This window comes from Leiobunum rupestre, chromosome 4 (genome assembly GCF_980474605.1).
Source record: "Leiobunum rupestre chromosome 4, qqLeiRupe1.1.hap1, whole genome shotgun sequence".
Taxonomy (NCBI): Eukaryota; Metazoa; Arthropoda; class Arachnida; order Opiliones; family Sclerosomatidae; genus Leiobunum; species Leiobunum rupestre.
In genome coordinates, this window is record NC_143387.1 from 62,495,694 (window position 1) to 62,516,296 (window position 20,603).

General features: G+C 39.7%; 1 protein-coding gene across 5 annotated transcripts in view; it reads right to left on the reverse strand.

Annotated features, from left to right (window-relative positions):
• Positions 1–9,987: 9,987 nt before the first annotated feature.
• The window catches only part of Fak (protein tyrosine kinase 2 Fak), a 34,781-nt gene continuing 24,165 nt past the window's right edge, over positions 9,988–20,603 (reverse strand). For 2 of the 5 annotated variants that reach the window (XM_090173781.1, XM_090173778.1), the window contains 21 exons: positions 17,597–17,822; positions 17,351–17,526; positions 17,188–17,275; positions 16,652–16,846; positions 16,451–16,591; positions 16,191–16,379; positions 16,010–16,121; positions 15,701–15,742; positions 15,404–15,475; positions 14,892–14,942; positions 14,730–14,827; positions 14,586–14,661; positions 14,418–14,518; positions 14,033–14,339; positions 13,653–13,969; positions 13,319–13,585; positions 12,705–12,930; positions 12,572–12,645; positions 11,981–12,115; positions 11,826–11,906; positions 9,988–11,748 (listed from right to left, as the gene is read on the reverse strand). In XM_090173781.1, coding sequence (XP_090029907.1) covers positions 11,230–11,748; positions 11,826–11,906; positions 11,981–12,115; positions 12,572–12,645; positions 12,705–12,930; positions 13,319–13,585; positions 13,653–13,969; positions 14,033–14,339; positions 14,418–14,518; positions 14,586–14,661; positions 14,730–14,827; positions 14,892–14,942; positions 15,404–15,475; positions 15,701–15,742; positions 16,010–16,121; positions 16,191–16,379; positions 16,451–16,591; positions 16,652–16,846; positions 17,188–17,275; positions 17,351–17,526; positions 17,597–17,822 — 3,493 coding nt within the window. In that variant the 3' untranslated portion in view covers positions 9,988–11,229. Of the gene's footprint in view, positions 11,749–11,825; positions 11,907–11,980; positions 12,116–12,571; positions 12,646–12,704; positions 12,931–13,318; positions 13,586–13,652; positions 13,970–14,032; positions 14,340–14,417; positions 14,519–14,585; positions 14,662–14,729; positions 14,828–14,891; positions 14,943–15,403; positions 15,476–15,700; positions 15,743–16,009; positions 16,122–16,190; positions 16,380–16,450; positions 16,592–16,651; positions 16,847–17,187; positions 17,276–17,350; positions 17,527–17,596; positions 17,823–18,875; positions 18,968–20,603 lie in introns of those variants that run through there. The other 3 variants (XM_090173783.1, XM_090173782.1, XM_090173779.1) reach the window with 3 other exon arrangements.

A 20,603-nucleotide genomic window follows, 5' to 3' on the forward strand; every position in this document is an offset into this window, starting at 1 on the left:
GTCACCATGGCTACGACGCGAATTTCGAAGAGGGATAAAAAAAGGCGATCCACTGCGCATCACGTCGTGCGCAGCGGCGGTCTTTTCGTGTTTAAGCTTGTGCGTCTAAAAGCATATCCGCAAAAATGGTTACAAACTGCCCTTTTTCACGTTGTAAAGAGAGATCTGGGAAAGAAATAAAATATCATTTCATAAGTATGTAATATTATAGTAAATATTTTATAATAATCTGGGAATAAGAGAATTTTTTTACGCTAAGATTTCATCTGAGAAATGCAGAATTACTAGGAAAATGGGTTTTAGCGGTAAATCGCGAAAATTGGACTCCATCTTCAATTAGGCCTACTTCATATGACTTTGTGTGTAGTAAACATTATCTGCCGGATGAAATTTACTTTCAAAATGGAAGGCACCATTTTAAAGCAAGTAAGTAAAAATTACCCTATACATTCTGAAATAAAAAACTAACTGAAATATGAATAATTCTTTATTAAAACAAGAATTTGAAAGAGCTCCCAAAAATATCTATTCCAGAACAAAGCATATTTACATCTTCTAGAGTATGCCAATTTATTGATTTTGGTAATTGTAATTTAGTTTCCCTATTTATCCGAGGTTATTTCAGAAAACTTACGGAAAAAGTGAACTACCGGAAACCACTCAATTTGACTTGACTAATACCATATGTAACATAATCACTCATAAGGATGCCATAAAAGCATTTTCGATAATGAAACCTTGTTCACGGGATATGACGTAAATTACGTCACTTACAACTCCGTGACGAAATTCGCGTCATCAACTTTTCTGATGGGAAATGGAAGTTAGTGAAACTTCCTCGCGCGTTTCTGGCTTTGCCCATGTCAAGTTTAGTTCGTGCCTCGCGATCACATGATTTCATTTCCATGGTAACCTTTTCAATAGCGCAAGGATTTTAGGCATTTTTGCATTTTGGGTCCGCTTAATGTATGTTCCGCGTGAAACAAGGTCTCATTGAATTTTTTTCAAATGTTATACAGAGGCATACTTATGAGTAATTATGTTACATATGCTAATACTGATGATAGTTTAAAAGACACTGAAAGCTAGGAGCAACAAACCCAATCCAATCGTGCTTCTAGTCTAATTTCTATTTCTATGGAGACGACACGAAAACCGACGGATGCTGACATAGAAATAGAAATTAGACTAGAAGCACGATTGGATTGGGCGGGGACGTACCAGCTAGAAGGCTGCCATCAGAGTGGAATCGCGATAGTCGCGCCATCTCATAGAAACAATTTAAACTAAATAAGTCAATATGGTCACGTGGAATAACATAAAACCGATCGTAGGCATTGTATTAAAAACTTTTTTTTATTTATTTGACATTATATTAAGTTATTTAAACAGCTTTAGGAAAATCATAAAAATCTCAAGAATCTACTATTCGCGACCGAAACAGCTCTAGGTGGCGATGCGGTGCCTTAGTTTTCCCGCCACTTCTTGTGTGTGTAGCGTCTGCTAGAGCCGAAAATAAATACATCTGGGGTCTATGACGTTCTGTGTTGTATTCTAATAATAAAACTAGTAACTTCTGAGGAAAATATTATATATTTTTATATATTTCAGCGCGATTTAAAACTTTGATTGTTAGTACCGTCTGCTAATGCGCGTTTGCGCAATCATTGTAAGTCTGAAATACCACAAATCATCACAGTTTAACTAAATTTTAATTATTTCAGTGTGGTTTAAAATATGCCTACATGAGATTCCAAAATCTTGGTTTCAGTGTCTTTTAAACTATCATCAGTATTAGTCAAGTCAAATTGAGTGGTTTCCGGTAGTTCACTTTTTCCGCAAGTTTTCTGAAATAACCTCTGATAAATAGGGAAACTAAATAACAATTACTAAAATCAATAAATTGGCATACTCTAGAAGATGTAAATATGCTTTGTTCTGGAATAGATATTTTTGGGAGCTCTTTCAAATTCTTGTTTTAATAAAGAAATTATTCATATTTCAGTTAGTTTTTTATTTCAGAATGTATAGGGTAATTTTTACTTGTGTAGGTACAGCATTTGCTTTCAAATGGTGCCTTCCATTTTGAAAGTAAATTTCATCCGGCAGAAAATGTTTACTACACACAGTCATATGAAGTAATTGAAGATGGAGTCCAATTTTCGCGATTTACCGCTAAAACCCATTTTCCTAGTAATTCAGCATTTCTCAGAGAAATTTTTGTGTAAAAAAATCTCTTATTCCGAGATTATTATAAAATATTTACTATTAATAATATTACATACTTATGAAATGATAATTTTATTTATTTCCCAGATCTCTCTTTACAATGTGAAAAAGCGCAGTTTTTAACCATTTTTGCGGATATGCTTTTAGACACAAAAATTTAAACACGAAAAGACCACCGCTGCGCACGACGTGATGCGCAGTGGATCGCCTTTTTTTCCCTCTTCGAAATTCGCGTCGTAGCCATGGCGACAATGTTTAATGCGTTTGTCAGATGGCGCGTACATCGCGATTCCACCCTAATGTCAGCCTTCTAGCTCGCCTGTTTCCCTTGGGATTGGCGGAAAGGGCAGTGCTTCTGGTTTTATGGGATCGCCTCGAGCCTCTGGTCGAGTTGGTTCGTTCTCTTTTGCTGCGTCGCTTAGCTTCCCCGTGGCTATCGCTTGTTTTTTACGGCTGCGTTGTTGGGTTTCTCTTTTCGATTTCTAACTGCGCAGTAAGTTTTTCCCTTCCTTATAGGGCCAGTTTTTCTTTAGGCTTAGGCCGTTCCTATTCTCTTTCCCCCGCATCGAGTTGCGGCCGGTGCGAGAAGGTAACTTGTCTTGTTTCTTTACCTCCTTATCTTTGTGTGCCCGTTTTTGCTTGTCCGCCCGTGAAGATAGGTCACGTCCCGTCCGCCCCTCCTCTCATCTTTGTCGCCTCCGATCCTTCGAAGCCTCTCGTCTTGTCGGCAAAAGATGTCGTCCAGTCGAAGTCCTTCAACAGAGCCGATTCTTCTGATATCCGCTTTTTGGCTAATGGTAGAGTTTCCATTACTCCAGTCAACTCCATTTCCGCTGGTAAACTTCGGAAAATTACGAAACTGGGCGGAATTCCAGTTAAGTTACTGGATGCGCTGAACCTCCTTCCTCTTCAACGACGTAACATAATTAATGTTACTCCCGCTTATTCCGATGCTGAGGTAAAAGCGGATATTTCCCTCAAGGCCTGGTCCTTGGTGGACTGTCGTCGTCTGGGACAGAACAGTACGGTGTTCCTCCTCGGGTTCAACTCTGTCGTTCCAGAACGTGTCCAGATCTACGGTGAGCTTTTTTATATCTTGCCTTTTGAGGATCGGCCTCTTTGTTGCCGCCGTTGTTTGAGGTATGGTCACTCTGACAAGCGTTGCCGTCAACCGCCTGAATCGCCGCGCTGTCCTCGATGCAGCGAGATCCATTCAGATCATGCCCAGTGCAAAAAAGAGTCCCGCTGTCTTCAATGCAAAGGACCCCATACCAGTTTCTCTCGTTCCTGCCCTGTTTATTCTAGGGAGATTATTGTTAAGCAGACCCAAGTTGAAAAGGGAATTACTTTCTCCGAAGCCCGTATTACGGTGGCAGCCACTTACGCTGCTGCTGCCCGTGCTGGTCCTCCGCCTCCGTCTTTCCGTGCAGTCCCTCAGGAGTTCCCTCCTCCCCCTACTTACTCATCCTCCAGGCCTACTCTAGGTTTACTTAGTCCTGGCCCCAGTTCCCGCCTTTCATCCGTTTACGCCCCCTCTGACAGCTTTGTCGGATCCCCCTCCACGAATTCCGGTGCTCCCATCGTTGTGACAGATGCCATTATCACCTTCCTTGCAGATCTTGCTACCATCCTTAAAGACCCCCGCCGCAACCGTAACCCGGCAGCTTACATTCTCCAATCTGTTAAAACTTGTTTTGCCGATCTCTCATGCATTGATGGCGATGTCCTAGCGCCGTTACGTGACGTCCCAAATCTCCCCGAGTCCGCTTGGGCCGATGAAGTGAGCGGAATGGACGACTCCACTTGTGATAATGAATCCCACTGACCAAGGACGTATATAAGGGGGGGTTTAGGGAGTTGAAACCCCCCTTAGGACTCGATTCCTTTCTTACGAAAGGAGCGCAACATTAAGAAATAAACAGTAAGACGTAAAAATGAATTGAAATATCCGCAACGCAGCACAGTAAAATATATTAATATATTATATATATTAATAGGATCATTAATATTATCATTTACTCGCAAAAGTATTAAAAAACTTCGTTTGATACACGCGCGGAAATGTCATTGTCACTCGTCCCGAGTCTAGCCAGTACTTTAAATATGCGTTATTGCTAACGAAAAATTTCGCGCTCGCGATTTCATCTGGTTGTGTTATAACCCGTCCCCCCCCTTAGACTTTCTATATCTACGTGCTTGCCACTGACTCCAACATTCTCCAGTGGAATATCAGTGGGGTCCGGACCCATTTGGGTTCTCTCGCGCAGCTTCTCCAGAACTACTAACCAGTAATTACGGGCCTACAAGAAACGCACCTCTCTGATTCTTCTTCGATTAATCTTCGCTTTGGTCGTTATTCCGCAGTGATCGGCAGGGTCGTCAGGGAGGTGGGGTGGCTTTGTTGGTTCAGTCCTCTATCCCCCAATCTCGCATCTTGTTTCCGAATTTCACTACTCTTGAAGTGGTGGCGGTTTCCTGTCTCCTCAATAACACCTGGACGATGGTGGCTAGTATCTATGACCCCCACGGCTCGGCCCCCAGAGCTGACTTTGACCTTTTACAACCTTTTCTGGGTACCTCCTGTATTCTGTTGGGTGATCTCAATGCCCATCATCCCTTATGTGGCAGTCCTACCGCGGATGCCCAGGGCGTATTGTTAACTGAGTGGTACGAACATTCCGATAGTCTTGTCTTGCTCAATGATGGCTCCCCCACCCGCACGGGTAATGTGGTACGGAATGACTCCGCAATCGACTTGACTTTCGTCAGCAACACTTTAGCCCCGCTCTGCTCCTGGACCCCACTCGCCGACTATGGTAGTGATCATGTTCCTATCTGTATAAGGTGCTCAATGACTGTTCCACGTCTGGTTGACTCCCCCCCGCAGTGGGACTATGCTAAGGCCGACTGGCCACTGTACAGGACCCTGGTTGTCTGGGCGTTTGCCGAGTGGACTCCTGCCAGGTCCCTCGAGGATACGGTGGAGCTATTTACCAGCTTAGTTGTCTCCGCTGCTACGATGGCTATTCCCATTAGAGGTGCCAGTCTCTCTGGTTCCGGTACCGTTCCCCCTCCTTGGTGGTCCACAAAGTGCTCTACTGCCCTTAAAGCGCCTCTCGTACTCGCCGGTCTGATGACCTTCTTTCTGCTCGTCGAATGACAGCCAGGGCGAAATTATTGGTCCGGCGTGCCCGTACTGCTTCCTGGCGTCGTTTCAGTTCCTCCTTGTCAGGTTCAGTCCCAATTAATTCATTGTGGAAAAAGGTGCGATGGTTTGAAGCCGTCCCCTCTCTTACTCCTATTCCTCCGCTGAAGACCCCTGATGGTCCAGTCTCTACAGCGGCGGATGCCGCTCATGTTTTAGCGTCTCATTTTTCAACTGCTGCCACGGCAGGGGATCGCTTTAGTGTCCCCGACCCAGTCACTGCCCCGTCGGCTCTCACGACCCCTTTCTCAGTTGATGAGCTTCGTATTGGTGTGTCTAAACCGGAAAACATGGCGCCGGGAGCTGACAGGATCTCGCTCCTGCTGGTAAAAAGCCTCCCCCTTAATGTCCTCACAATTCTCCTTGGTATTTATAACGACTGTTGGTTGAATGGCCCAGCGGTCAGTAGCAGTATAAACATCACAGAGCAACTACCCAATGGCAATGGGATAGAGGTGTTTACTGACGGTTCGTTGTCCGGTCGGGGTGCCGGAGTGGCATTTGCTGTGTACAGAGATGGTGTGGAAGTGTACAATGAGGTCACTCGCATTAATGGTAAGGTGGATGCGTTTTCTCTTGAGCTGTTAGCAATACATGAGGGTATTTGCTGGTTAAGGACGCATGGTCAACGTCCTGGTGATGGTGCAACGGTTTTTACAGATTGTCTTTTTGCTATTAACGCATTAAGCAATCATAAAAACAATCATGGTCTATGCCATGATATCCGTAAGGTGTTAAAACGGATGGAGACTCAAGTCAACTTTACTTGGATAAAGTCGCACACTGGGTGTGCAGGGAATGAACGGGCTGACTTTCTTGCAAAGTCAGCAACCGATCTTCCCGAGGAGAAGGAGATGAAGCCAACTAAGTTGGTGATTAAAAGGTGGCTCAATGAGGTGACGACTCAAAGGTGGCAGGAGTCGTGGGATGAGAGTGAGAAGGGAAAGGTAACTAAGAGGTACTTTCCTAAGGTCAATGGTAGCTTCAACACGAACTACTATTTGACGCAAATCCTGAGTGGACACGGTAAGTTCCCACTCTACCTGTTCAACTTGGGTCATATTGCATCGCCCAAATGCATATGCGGTGCTCTGGAAGCAGACTCAGAGCACTATGTTCGTAATTGTCCTAGAACGAACCATTTGTTAAGGAGACCAATCCGCGAGAATGGTCTCCACAATCTGGATAACGAAACGATCAACGATCTTGAACGCGTAATGCGTTATATCGTTGTGAATTTTGACGAACTCACGAGTGAGTCGTGAGTAGGAGATGCAGGTATACGGGTGTATACCGTTGTGTGTATGTGATTTAGGAAGCATTTCCTATCTTTGTATACAGGTCGACGGCTCGACCGGGACAGATGATGAGTAACCCCTGTAATGCTTTGGCGGTGCACGGGGTATATAAATACAACAATCTGATGTTGGTTGAATGGCTACATGCCATCCTCCTGGTAGTCCGGCATCGTCCTTGCTTTCTTGAAGCCCGGGAAAAGTCCCGAGGACCCGTCATCCTACCGACCCATTACTCTCCTGTCGGTCTTGGGGAAGATTTTCGAGCGCCTCATTCAGCGCCGCCTTGATTGGTGGTTGGAATCGGCTGGAAAGCGTTCGCCATTTCAGAGTGGTTTCCGGTGGGCCCGCCGAAGTATTGATAATGCGGTCCTGTTGAGTGGTGTTGCTCGCCATGCGCTCTTGTCCAAGAATTCCTGTGTTGCCGTTTTCTTAGTCATCAAGGATGCTTTTGGAAACGCCAATCATGACTTCATTCTCCGCAAGCTGAAGGCTTTGGGCCTTGATTCCGGTGTTATCAGCTTCTTTCGATCCTACCTATCTGGGCGCACTGCTCGAGTGCGTATTCGCACTTCTCTCTCCGATTCTTTCCCGCTGCTCCGTGGAGTTCCGCAGGGCGCGGTCCTTAGCCCTCTGCTCTTTAGCCTACTCCTAGATGATTTGCCCTCGGTCTTGCCTCCTGGTGATATTGTGCTCTTTCTCACGGGTCAGTCGCTAGGGATCCTGAATGAACATATGCAAGACGCGCTTAATGCCACCTCTAACTATCTCCGACGTCGGGGTTTCCCCCTGTCTCCAGCCAAGTGTATCTCTATGTGTTTCACTCGCAAAAGAAATCCGGCTGAGTACTTCACCCTCAATGTGGATGGCCATGACTTGCCCCTCGCTCGTACGGCTCGTTACCTTGGGGTAGTGTTTGACAGCCGTCTCACTTGGCGGCCCCATATTGTTTTGCTGCGCACGCGCTGCCTGCGTTTGCTGAGTCTACTCCGTACTATGGCGGGTTCCCGCTGGGGTATTTCGAGTAAGTACCTCCGCCTTCTCTATTTTGGGCTTATCCGCTCCCGAATAGACTATTCGGCCGTGGTATATCGCACAGCATCTGCTACAACACTCGCCCTGCTGAACACCTTACAGAACGCTTGCCTTCGTCTCATTACTGGCGCTCCTCGCTCTACGGCTGTTGGGGCATTGGAGGTGGTTTCTTTCGTGCCACCCCTATCCCTCCATCGTGATTTCCTGACCTTGAGGTATGGCGTTCACTGCCAGTCTTGTCCTTTAACTCATTGTCTTACCGACTGGATGGCGCTTACCAATACCACGTCCACCTTGTTTCGTGGTACGTTGGCTCATCTTGCCTTGATCCATAGTGTTCCTGAAGTCTTCCAATCGCTCCTGCGCCAGCCTTTGGCGCCGATGTATGCCCCTTGGAATAGGGCCCCCTTTGTCTTTGACTTTGATTGGTGCCGACATGCTAAATCCACCTGCTTGCCTCCTGCACTCGCGGCGGACTTCTTGAATCGCCTTCACCTGTTTCCGGATACGATGTGTGTAGTTTACACAGATGGGTCTCGCCTTCCACAGGCTGCCTACTCCGGTCTCGTATTCCATGTCTCTAATCATGACGTCACATGCTCCTTTCGTACATCCGCGCAGCTCTCAATCTGCCGGATCGAGCGCATGGCTATTGTGCAGGCCCTTCTTTGGCTTCTCGATCACAACATCCTGGAAGCAGTAATCTGCTCCGACTCCCGTTCGGCCTTGGCGTTACTCAGCCGCCCTGATCACTCCGATCATCTGCTGTTCCCTCTGTTGGGCCGCCTTCGTGGTTTCCCCCAGGCTCTCTTTACTTTCCTCTGGGCTCCGGCGCATGTCGGAATTCTCGGGAATGAGTTAGCAGATCGTGCTGCTCGTGCTGCGGTGGAGTCACCGACTGTGCCATTTGTTTTTTCCCCTGCCGATGGCTTTCAGTGTCGGAGAATCCTTGCCACGGGCCTTCTCTCGTCCTGGCAGACCCACTGGGATTCGCTCTCGGTGGGTCGTTTCTTATATTCGGTCTGTCCCTCCCCTGGTTACCCGACCTTATGGAGCTTGCATCTTCGTCGCCCCTTGGAGGGTCCCTTGTTTTTGGCGCTCGTGGATCGTTTCCCAACTCCGGCGGTCTTGTTTCGCTTCAATAGGTCACCTACCCCTCTCTGCAGGACGTGTGCCGTCCTGGGAGATCTCACCCATTTTGTGTTTACCTGCCCCCGCTTTGCCGCTATTAGGGGGGCGCTGATGCGTCGGCTTACCCCTAATAGTTGCTCCCTGCATCATGTCTTTGCCTTTCATACTCTCCCTCCCCGACAGTGCCCCCCGCTCTTGCGCGTGCTCGTTATCTTTTTGTTCAAACTTCTCAATCTCCTCACCATTTCTCCTCTATAAGCATTTGTGCCGCCATCCCCGCTCCTTTCTATTAGGGTACGGAGCATCTATGGGTCCCCTGTGACCTGATGCTTTTATCGACTATCACAAAAAAAGGGCAGTGCTTCTAGTCTCATTTCTATTTCTATGGATGCTGATCCCCTTTTTGTTAGCCCCCACTCTCCTACCCTGTGGGAGTTGGCATCAAGCTCCCGGGGTAAAAAGGTTATTCGTAAAGCCTCCTCTCTCTTCCTCCCAGAAGAAACCAAGGGCTTTTTCTCTATGACCTTCCGCAAGAGTGGCTCAGGCTTATTTAAAGGGGCTCCAATTTCGTGGCAAAATGTGTGTAAAGTCAGTGAAGTGCGAAATTTACGGTTGACTCTGCCCGCCTCTGCAGTGAGGGGTTGGGGGCGATGAAAAGCATGCTCAATTTTTCAATGCAGTCGTCCAAATGAGAAGTACTGAAGTAGGCCAAATGAACAGTCGGTCAAACAAGCAATCGGCCGAATGAACAGTCGGCAAAATGCACTGTCCATTTGGCCGACCGAGAAGTCAGACAAATGTTCAGTCAGCGTAACGTGTATTTTGTGGTCGGCCAAACGAAACTCTCCCTATTTAATACCAAGAGACCTTGCCATAAAAATTGGCAATTTGAGAAAATGTCTTTTCTTCTTTTTTCAGTTTTCAATGAGGGAAGGGTAACAGTTTGACATAACTGGCCATAAATTTAAAACCACTATACAAAATGCTCATGCATCTTGAATTTAAATTGTCTGATGGCCAATGCCTTGACAAAATCCCCAGGCAGTCAATAATTATTAATTAAAAAAATTATTTTGGTATAATTTTATTACTCTGTTTTAGAAAGCTATTTGTGATAAAATCTACACAAAATTACATAATTTACTTTTTATTATTATTAGTTTCTTTCTCAAAGTTCTGATTTATTGGTCTACACTATCAATCTCCAACAGGGAATGTCCAGCTATTTACAATATATATAGAAATTATTTAAAAAGTTCACGTAAATTATTTTTTTCATAGATATTTTAAAAATCCTGTAGTTTTTAGTATTATTTCACATTTAAAAACAAATTTAAATTATTGGATCAAGTGCTTTAATAAAAGAAAACCGGCATAGGAACATGAATCTAATGTTTAGAAAATTTTAAATTATTGAAAAAAGTTCAGTCATTATTCTAAATGTCGTACAAAAACAAGTAGCTATTGCACTTAAAATGAGTTCCCTTCTATAGTCTTAGAGCACGGAAAAATGTACTTAATCAATTAATTTTTTAAACACTTCATAGTAAACGATCAAATCTGCTAGGTCTAGACCCAAATTTGAATATTATATAAGAGAAAAACAAAAAGGAGAATTTTGAAAATAAAACTTGCTTTTTCATTATACCTTTATACATTCTTTTTCCTCTATATAGGCACACAATCGTTTAAACTAATGGCTACCCCTTTTGGTCTTAAAATTCACTGCCTTATGAAAAATAATTTTACTTTTAAGATTTGTCAAACTTAAGCAGTAAGGGAGGTTAACTTAAGAGAAAAATAGTTAAAATAATAGCTTAACCTACATAAGATTTGTCCGCTCGGATTGGTCAATTTAAAATGAAAAAAAAAATCCTTCTCATGACCACTCGCTGTCCTTTGACTTAACTGGTTTCAACCACAAAACCAAACCTTAAGCTTTTGTACTCTTATATTGATGTAGTCTAAGGCTTTAGAATTAATCCAAATTTTGCTTTTAGTTTTTTGCATAACTGTCCAAGATTTGAATGATTTTCAAATATATCAAAATATATTAATTTAAAAGAATTTGAAAAGAAGTCGATAAAAGGAATGATTAAAAAAATCTTTTTTTTTAATTAAACTAAGTTTCTTAAAGCCTTAAACATTCATGATAACATAACTTTTAAAAAATTACTAATAAGTTTTTAGAAAAAGGTAAAACAAAAAAAAGTAAACATGAAATTTTTGCTGCAACAATGTCAAATATAATGAGAAGGAAGAGTGAAGGTTTTTTAATCGTGAGATAGAGTTGGCAACGTAGAATTTAACCACGGTGTCTTTACTTTTGGAAATTCACCTTACTTCGAATGAATTTGTTTCCAAAGGTCCGTCTGTTGGGGAATTTGAGGGCGTTTTCACCCTTTTAGGACTAGAAACACCATCGTCACTGGATAAGTCACTCCACGTAACGCGTTGTCTGCCTTCGGCTAAACCCGGAGTTGGTGAATTGAGAAATTCAACCATTGTTTCTTGACTCTGCTCTGTTGCTCCATTCTGACTGGTAGCCAAAGAATTTTCTGTACTTAGTGACAATTCAGTTGCTCCACTATCTCCCATTGACGAACTGTTAGCACTACATTCAGCCCCATTAATTGTTCTTGTTGGAGAGTCTTTTAAACTTTTGAGCCTAGACCGAACTGAATCAACAGTATCGAGTAAATTTTTGGCATCCATAGCTAGAGCGTGTGCTGATGTTAGCATTCCTTTACGATATTCAGTGTCAAGCGTTGTTCTCGCGTATTTTTGGGCTTGTTTCATGGCTTGCACCAACAAAGCCATATCTTTGCTGAGAACTTTGTGTGCCATTTCAATCTATACATAAATTTGCAATAGGTATAATAAATATTTTCTTTACAAACAAATTCTAAATAGATAAACTTTAAACACACCTCCCTATGTGCCCAAGTTGGAAACTGTGCAATCAAGGTATCAACACTTGATAATAGGTTGCGTAGCTCCGTGCCAACTTGCTATAAGATGAAAAATTGTTACAAAACACTGACAAAGTAAGGGAAACTAATAGAATAATAAAATAAAGCCTAACTTTGACTAGCTCAAGATACTCGTTAGCTTTGGCTTGTTGAACTCCCTGAGAAAGCAGCATAACTGCTCGGACTACATTCGTCGTACACTCATAAACTGGATCTCCAACTCTATCTACTTCAACAGGTGAAGAAGGCTGTAAATAATTTATCACAATGAACCAAACATACCCAAAAATAAAATATTAAAAATACTCATTATGGACACAAACTGATATTAATTACTAATGTCATGGATTTACTAATTAATTAATTGGTATATGACTAAATTACTGATATTTCAAAATTAATTGGGGAAAAATTACACAATTTTCTTAAAGAGAGAGAGATAGAGAGATGGTACTTTTGTACAAAATTGAACATTAACATAGCTTATATTGATTTCTACGGAAGGTGGCTTAAAAACAAATCTGTTGTTATAAATAAAAATTAACCATATTGGTATCGGTAATAATGATCCATATTGGTGAAAAAAATCTGTATCAGTAGCAATTAAAAATACTGGCTAATAAAATCAGTAATGGTAGAAATTAAAAATTTCAGAAAATAAATTGGCATCAGATTAAACTACACCAGTCAAAACTAAAAAATACCTTTTCAGAAACCTGGCTTTGAGATGAGGAATCTTCCTCACCATTAATAATGGAATGACATACTTCAACTTCAGCTACAAAACATAATTTTTTAAAAATATTTTACCACATTAATTCAGTTTCAAATTAATACCAGCAGCAGAAGTTGAGGGGTTACTTCGGATAGATCCTCCCGGAGATGAGGGACCTCCGTCCGTATCAAAGCTATCAGTATCAGAACGGTCGCTGCATGACAGCCTCTTACGAGCCTCCTCTGCCAACCACTTAGAATCTTCTTCAGACTCTTTTTGTTGCTGTTGAAGTTTCATCTCCAAAAACTTTTGGTCTAAATCTTCTAAATGTATTCTCTCTTCCTCTTCCTAATAATAATAAACATAAATAATGCAAAAACAAAATTAATAACAGGGTTTCAGTAACTGAGTAAACTAAAAACATACCTTAAAGTTACAGTATCAAAATATTAAATATTTAAAATTGATAGTTGATAAAAAAAATAAAAACTTAACATAACCAAAAAAAAGGGAAGCCGTGCTCTGGCATTTCAACCATGCTCCATGCATTGATCAAAACAAAATATTAAAAAAACTTTTCTACTTAACGTAATTCATAAATGAAGGAAAACAATGCTCTTCAAAAACAATATGAAATCATAAATTAAAATGAAATTAAAGCTTTAAACGTTAAAAAGCTGGCAATATATTTTAAGGTAAAATGATTTTAAATGGAACCAATGGAGCAGGTTCAGACCTGAGGTAGAACCAAACTTCCCCTTTTCGCTTCTGGCAAAGGAGAAACGGAGGCCACCAGATCAGCGGCTCTAGGATCTACCGTAAAAGTGTTCGAAGGAGAGGCAGGAGCTGTGTAAGCCCAAGCTGGAGGAATATTTCGCGCATTCTCTCTCATTAAATGAGCCAAGACTTCTGGATCTTGCGCCACAATGTACGTCGAAGGATTTGTTAGCGAAACTGAATGAATAGTGGAAGAGCTGTCCCGATCAGCTGGAAATCGAGCAGGCTGAAATATTTTACGGTTTGACAAAACTATTTTCATTGAAAATAAAGATACTTTTTTCCATTCTTACTTTTGGAGGTGGTTCATCAGAGCCTGATGAACCCCAAGACACTGCTTGAATGCGCCTATTTTCCCTCCTCAAAGATTCTTCAAGCTGCCTACGTTCTTCAATTAGGATTTCACTTAATGTTTGCTTGATATCTTGGAAGCTGGGCCTTTTGGAAGGTTCGTACGACCAACACTGAGACATTAAACTGTACAACCTGGGAGGGCAATTTACAGGAAGAGGGAGTCTTTCTCCATTTTCTATCCTACCAATGACGTCGTTATTTTTAACCCCTTGAAAGGGTTTCACTCCCATCATTAGGATTTCCCACATGCAAACGCCTAAAAAACGAGTTAAGTGATGACAACAGCATAAGATGTAACAAACATAAATTTCACATTTACCAAACATCCAAACATCACTGGCAGTTGTAAATCTTCTAAAGTTTATCGATTCGGGTGCCATCCATTTGATTGGCAACTTTCCTTTAGAAGCTTTATAATAAGATTGATCTTCAACCCAACGTGAAAGACCAAAATCCCCCAATTTCACACTATCGTGAGATGATACCAAAACGTTTCTCGCGGCTATATCTCGGTGCACAAACTTTTTACTTTCCAAGTAGGAGAGAGCTGTGCTCAATTGGAACGCATAAAGAATTAGGGTAGCTAAGTCTAAGTGGTTGCGATTATTTTGGAGATACGCCCGCATCTATTTACGTAAAATAAAATTGAAAATTTTAAAAGAATAATATTACATAACTCTATAACAAATACAAATAGAAATTACTTCTCCATGTTTGGCTAATTCCATTACGATCCATATAGGAGACTCCGAACAAATTCCAACTAGCTTTACTATATGAGGATGATCAAATTGCTGCATAATATCTATAAAAAGTACAAATTAGTTTCAAATAAGATTAAAAATTAACAATATTCTAAGATTAATACGAACAAGCTTCTTCGAGGAATTTTTCACCCATGGATTCTTCTTTACACGTTTTAACAGCCACACCAATTGTTTGATCATCCTGAAGATTAAGTAAGTAATGACTCAACAGCAGAAAATAACGTAACATCAAAAAGGACTTAATCTTACTTTATAGTTGTACGTCCCTTTATGAACATCACCAAATTGGCCTTCCCCTATTATATCTCCTAATTTTATACTATTTCTTTGAAGTTCGTAATCTCTTGCTGCAAATTTGTACAATAACTTTTGAGAATACTATCGATAAATAAAAATTTCAATTTATAATACCAGTTGGTGTAGAATAATCCCCTTCTTCATCTACAATTTCTGCATAATCTTCTAAATAAAAAAATCATATTTCAGATTTAAAACTCAGTGTTGGCCAATATTTTAATTTTTAATAAATTCTGAAGTCATTTTTAAAGGGAGGGCTTTTTTTATGGTGCAACACCTAATTTCATTTGTGGAATACACTTCCTTTAATAACTTACCAATATCGCTAATCATTATCAATATAAATTTTTATTTTTCAGAAAGCAGGGGACATTAGCTCTTCCCTTTTTAACTTGTGGATTACATTTAGTGTTGTATTTATAATTAAAATTACGTAATGAGATCAATCTTGAAGTGATTGCACTGAGAAGGGTAAAAGGAAAACCAAACTAATAATAGATAGTTTTCTGATTAATGGGGAAATATTGTTAATTAAGATATTAACTGATTAATGGGTTAAAAGCGATATTGATAAAAAACAATGATACTCGTACACATCAAAAAAATAACTATAGATTAATAAATACCTGAGAGGCCACTACCGTGTTTATCACTCGAATTATTCTTTTTCCCATGCCTGTATTTAGGTGGGTGTGCGTCTGTAAATGTTTATTAAAACTTATTATTACTCAGAATTTACAGTGCCCAGAAAAAAGAAGAAACTAATGAGGTAATTGGTTAGGGCTATCACCTTTTGTAGGTTCTACCACAATGAAATTGTATTAAAAAAGGGATTTAAAAAAAGATTACCTTATTAGTACAAAATACAGAATACTACAATGAATATAAAGCATTTTTTATATTAGGGTTTACAACAGACACACCTGATGGAACAGTTTGACAGGAGCGAGAGATCCAAAGAGAAGCTGCAGCAATTAAGGGTGGGAAAGAAAATTTTAGAGAAGCGCCAAAATAAATAATGTTTCAATTTAAGTATATTTAGTATAAAACGTCGACTAATTACAAAGGTTATTAGTGACACAATATTAACAATATTAAAAGCAATTTAAGAGCAGTAAAAGTTGGAATTTAACAAAATTTATCGTAGCAATGGTAACTCAAAACAACAGAGCAGCAAAGCTCAGTCGCATTGAAATATGAGTTGAACTAATAAGAAATTATAAGATTTGTACCTTTTCTATTCCAAAAAGAAGACTGTGTTCCTTGGAATAACCTGCAATAACCATCTATGAGATCTGCAATACTCTCCGCAATTGGCAAGCTTGGGCAAGAAATACTTAATACCTGTATTAAGTAAATTTTGTAAATCAAAGTAAAAAACCACACACACACACAAAAGAAAAATGTGCTTACTTCAGCTGCACCGGCAATTTTTAGCTGCAATATAGCTTTGTTGCTGGTTTCATATTCACTAATGACAGTTTGTAGGCTTTGAACTTGTTGAAAATTGGTCATGCGCGTCGGTTGACTACTTCTATCTGTTAAATAACTTATTCCAACTTCAGGGCCTATGACCAGTAAAACGGGTACACTCCAACCAGTCTGTTGACAAGCAATCAACAATGCATTAGAGAAATGACATAGTTTTTAAGTATGTAAAGAGTGTTCCATACCCCCAATTCGCATTTAAAAAACTCTCTATCATATTTCAATAGCGGATTCACTAGATCCAAAAACCTAAACATGCAGTCCACCTCGCTGAGAGCGGAAAATTTCTTGAAATGATTCTGAATCATCTTTCGTAAAACTTTAGGCTAAAAACAAGTTTCAAGTAATTAAATTGAAAATTTGATAAGGAGTAGTTGGCAACGAACCTTATTGCCAGTTATCACAGGAGAAGGAAGAAATTTATGTAGTCCAACTTCTTTTTCGAGGTATTCAAAATTGGATTTTTTGTCGAGGGCAATGTGTGTCATATCTTTGAAAAACCTCCTAATTTCGATGCAGCAAAGTTGAATGGCCAAGTCTTGGTCTATATTTGATTCCAGCCTCAAATAATCATCCTTGACCTACAGCAAATTTATTTTAATTATAAAAAAAATAAGTCGGTCATGTATGAAAAATACTAGTTTTAGAGCAATTTGGTCACAAGAGGCAAATGCAAGATAAAAACATTTATACAACTAATTGCATAAATTAAATCATTTTTATGTTCTATAACTTTTACAAGTGTTTAACCCAAGAGGCTGATCACTTTCCTGTACACAGATTACACGGAGCACGGCAAGATTATGCAACGTAAGATTACAAGAAGCACACAAATTACGTACTGCTTACAGGAAGCGTGTACACCAATTACACAGTTATCAGCCCAACGATTTAAACTGTACTAATATGAAAAACAACCTACCTGCTCATAAAAATACTGAAAAGTAGCTCTATCTTTTTCAAATAAATCCCTCAAGTTGAGAGGTAGGTAACGTACTCTGAGTTCATACCTTCATTTCACAAAATTTGAAAACAAAAAGTTAGAAATCTTTGGATGGCTTTATAATTACTAAGTAATTGCAAACCTCCATTGGTCGACAGGGTGACGAGATTGGTACTTTTCTAAGACTTGGAACATTGTGGTATCTACATGCAACCAATGGACCTCTTCGGATAAGGTATGGCGTAGACGCATAGCGTATAGGGATTCGTAGTAGCTTTTCCCACCAGTTTGGCGAGCGGTGACTAACTGTATAATACCCTGAAGTAAATAGTCATAAATTAGAATGTTACATACATTGAAATACTTGCGATGATAATCCAAATCCTACCCTAACATCAACCGCATCTCCAAATTTGATAGAATTGCAACTCCCATTGTGTAAATGAACTTTCAGTGGTTCCTTCTGAAACCTATCCATTTCCTCATCAGATACTCCTTTCCCTGATTGAGGATGTCCTGACGATAGCCCCGAGCCTTGGGGGACATTGGAAGCGGCTGACGATGGAAGGCGAGAGCCTTTGTCTCCCCAGTTCTCTCCCGAATCATCCTGCATCCTACAATACACCAAAAAAAGACATAAGCAGAAGAATATAATATATGTCTAGTTTATTTAAATTAACTTTTTATTCAAAAAGTTTGACTATTGAAGAATTTAAACTGGGCAAAACATTCCCCCAAAATTTACCACTTGATATTGTAAAAATCACACCACCTAGATACATTTACTTATTTTTAAACCATGTTCCTAAAATCATTATAATTATGTATTTTTCTTCGAAAGGTATTTAAGGTTCATGTTTTAATAAAACAGAATTACAAGTATAAGAATACTTTTAACCAGGAGCAACAAACACCAGGAGAACGCAGCTAGCCATTAAACACGCTAACGCAGTGTTGTGTACAAATTTCATTGGACGAACCTTTACGCTGAACGTTTTACGGGCGGGGGGGGGGGGGAGACAATTTCCGAAATTTCCCCTTCCGACGGCAGCAGGCGCTAAAACATCTAACCAATCAAAAATGTACACAAGAAAATTCACGACTTTTGACGGGTTGCGTTCTCCTAGTGGGGGGGGTGCTGTGTTTGTTGTTCCTAGCTTCTAAGATAAATAATATACATCTCCGATATAATTGTCTTTAATTAATGGCTGGAGTGTTCAGGTTTTCCTCAAAAGTTTTTTTTTCCCTCTCTAGTGCTTACCATTCATTGGTTTTACAATGGGAAATACAATTAAAATTAAATAGTATAATGGTGAAATCGAAAAATGCAATTTTGCCAAGGAGAAACCAAATAAATTTTCCCAAAGTAAAAACTTCAATATTAAAAAGTTGAAAACAAAATATTGCTTTGACAGAACAATTTTTTATCACCATAGTAACCAATTGATAAGTACATAAAAATAAAATTAATGTAAAATGTTCTAAGATATATATTATGGCATCTAGGAGCAACAAACACAGCACCCCACACATAGTGGGTTTTAGCGGAGATTATCCAAGAAAAAACATTTCTATTTCAAAATTTATTGTACTATTTTTATTATTTTGAAATGTTTTTTTTTTAGTATTTTTACATGAGATTCATACACCTTAACTTCATTACTAACCCAAAATTACCCAAATAGCGTACACTAGTTTTTGGTAGTGCAAATAAAATAGTTTATTTTCAACGAAATTTCATATAAACGCTGCGCCACCGTTAAATTTTGCCGCCGACGATGGTCAATATTTCGCGGCGTCGGGTCACTTTTTTAGAGTGAAGACCATAACAGTGGCTAAAAGTGGGAAACATGGCTAAAAGTGGCTAATAATAAATTATTGCATTAAAGTGATAGAAATAAGCCAAAATAACTTAAGTAATTTCTACTAAAAAGGTTTTTTCTTCAAAATATATCTAGCGGACGACACAGACTGTTTCTGTATTTTATGACAGTATTTTGTATTTTTGGCACTATCAGCCAGTAAAGGATATTATTTGTGATGTCGGTATTAACCACTATTTGCCACATTATTTGACACCCGTCATTTACCACTTCAGAACACTGCGGCCAACCCTGTTTATTTACAAATACCCAATTACTAAAATAAAGATCATAATTGTTTTAAATGAATTATAAGCGAAAGGTACGTCCTATAGGGGTTATTTTTCGAAATAAAATTTAACAGCAGATAATAACAACCCCATTCAAAAACCGGTTGAGCAAAATATTAGGAGCATCACTTTGGCTTACATACAACAGTGTTTAACCAGTTCCAAAGATAACAGGGGCCCCTTCATTTTTTAAAAACATTTTGTCGCGCGTAAAAAAAAAAGGTTGAGGGAAACCTTTTTCCGAGTCATAAGTAATTTAAAGAAAAAAATTAAATTCTTAAGCACCTACGACAGAGTTTCGTCTCCTTGTGAAAATAAAATTACATCCTACCTAAAATAAGTATCGGTAAACAGAAAAAAAAGGCAAATTTACCCCCACCATAAAAGGTTAACCAAATAGAAACGCGTTAAGAAGGTTGATTAATTCGTTTTTGGGGTAAACTTTTACCCCTCAAAACTGCTTCGAAAAACATGTAGAACTTCCACGTTGGTTTACGTAGGAGGTGCGAAAGTATTTTTCTGGGTCTAAAACGTTGACAAGAAAATTCACACCCACTCAAAAAGAAAAATCGAGAATTTATACATAAGCGTCTACGAAATGTGGTACAAGTACCGGAAACCCCCAACTACGGAAAGAAAAATATCAAAGGCCTGCTTTTTGGGTTCTTTTCGTAAAAATAAAATATAATAAACTAATTTTCATTACAGATCAACCCCGTAAATTAACGTAATAATAAATTACTTTGGAAATAATAATGAATATGATATTTTAAGGCATTTCAAGCGTTTAATATTAAAGTAAAACTTCGGTCTATAAAAAAAATTCACTGTAAAACGCTTCTGAGACAATGGTAAGTTTCAGAGGGTGTCAAAAAGGGGATGAAAATTTGGTTAACATGACATTGACCACAAGTAGCAAAGGCAGCCGATTTCAGTTGAGCTTATAGTTTGGGAAGCTTGTGTCTCAGACCGATTCACAAAGTGTTTACAGGGAAACAAACATTTCGAGCGAAGCCATTAGAGGTTCTATTTTGATGCTTTTCATATACTAGATGGCGCCAATTTCAACTTTTTTTCGGTAAGGGAATAAATACTAACCGACTATTACCAAAAAACCCTACTTCTAACACTATTTTAAGCGATGTTCAGACTGAATTATCTCCCTTTGGTACGACTTCAGTTATTTGAAAACCAACCTTTAATGGCAATACCCCTTATTAAATGTATATGTATCCGCGAAATC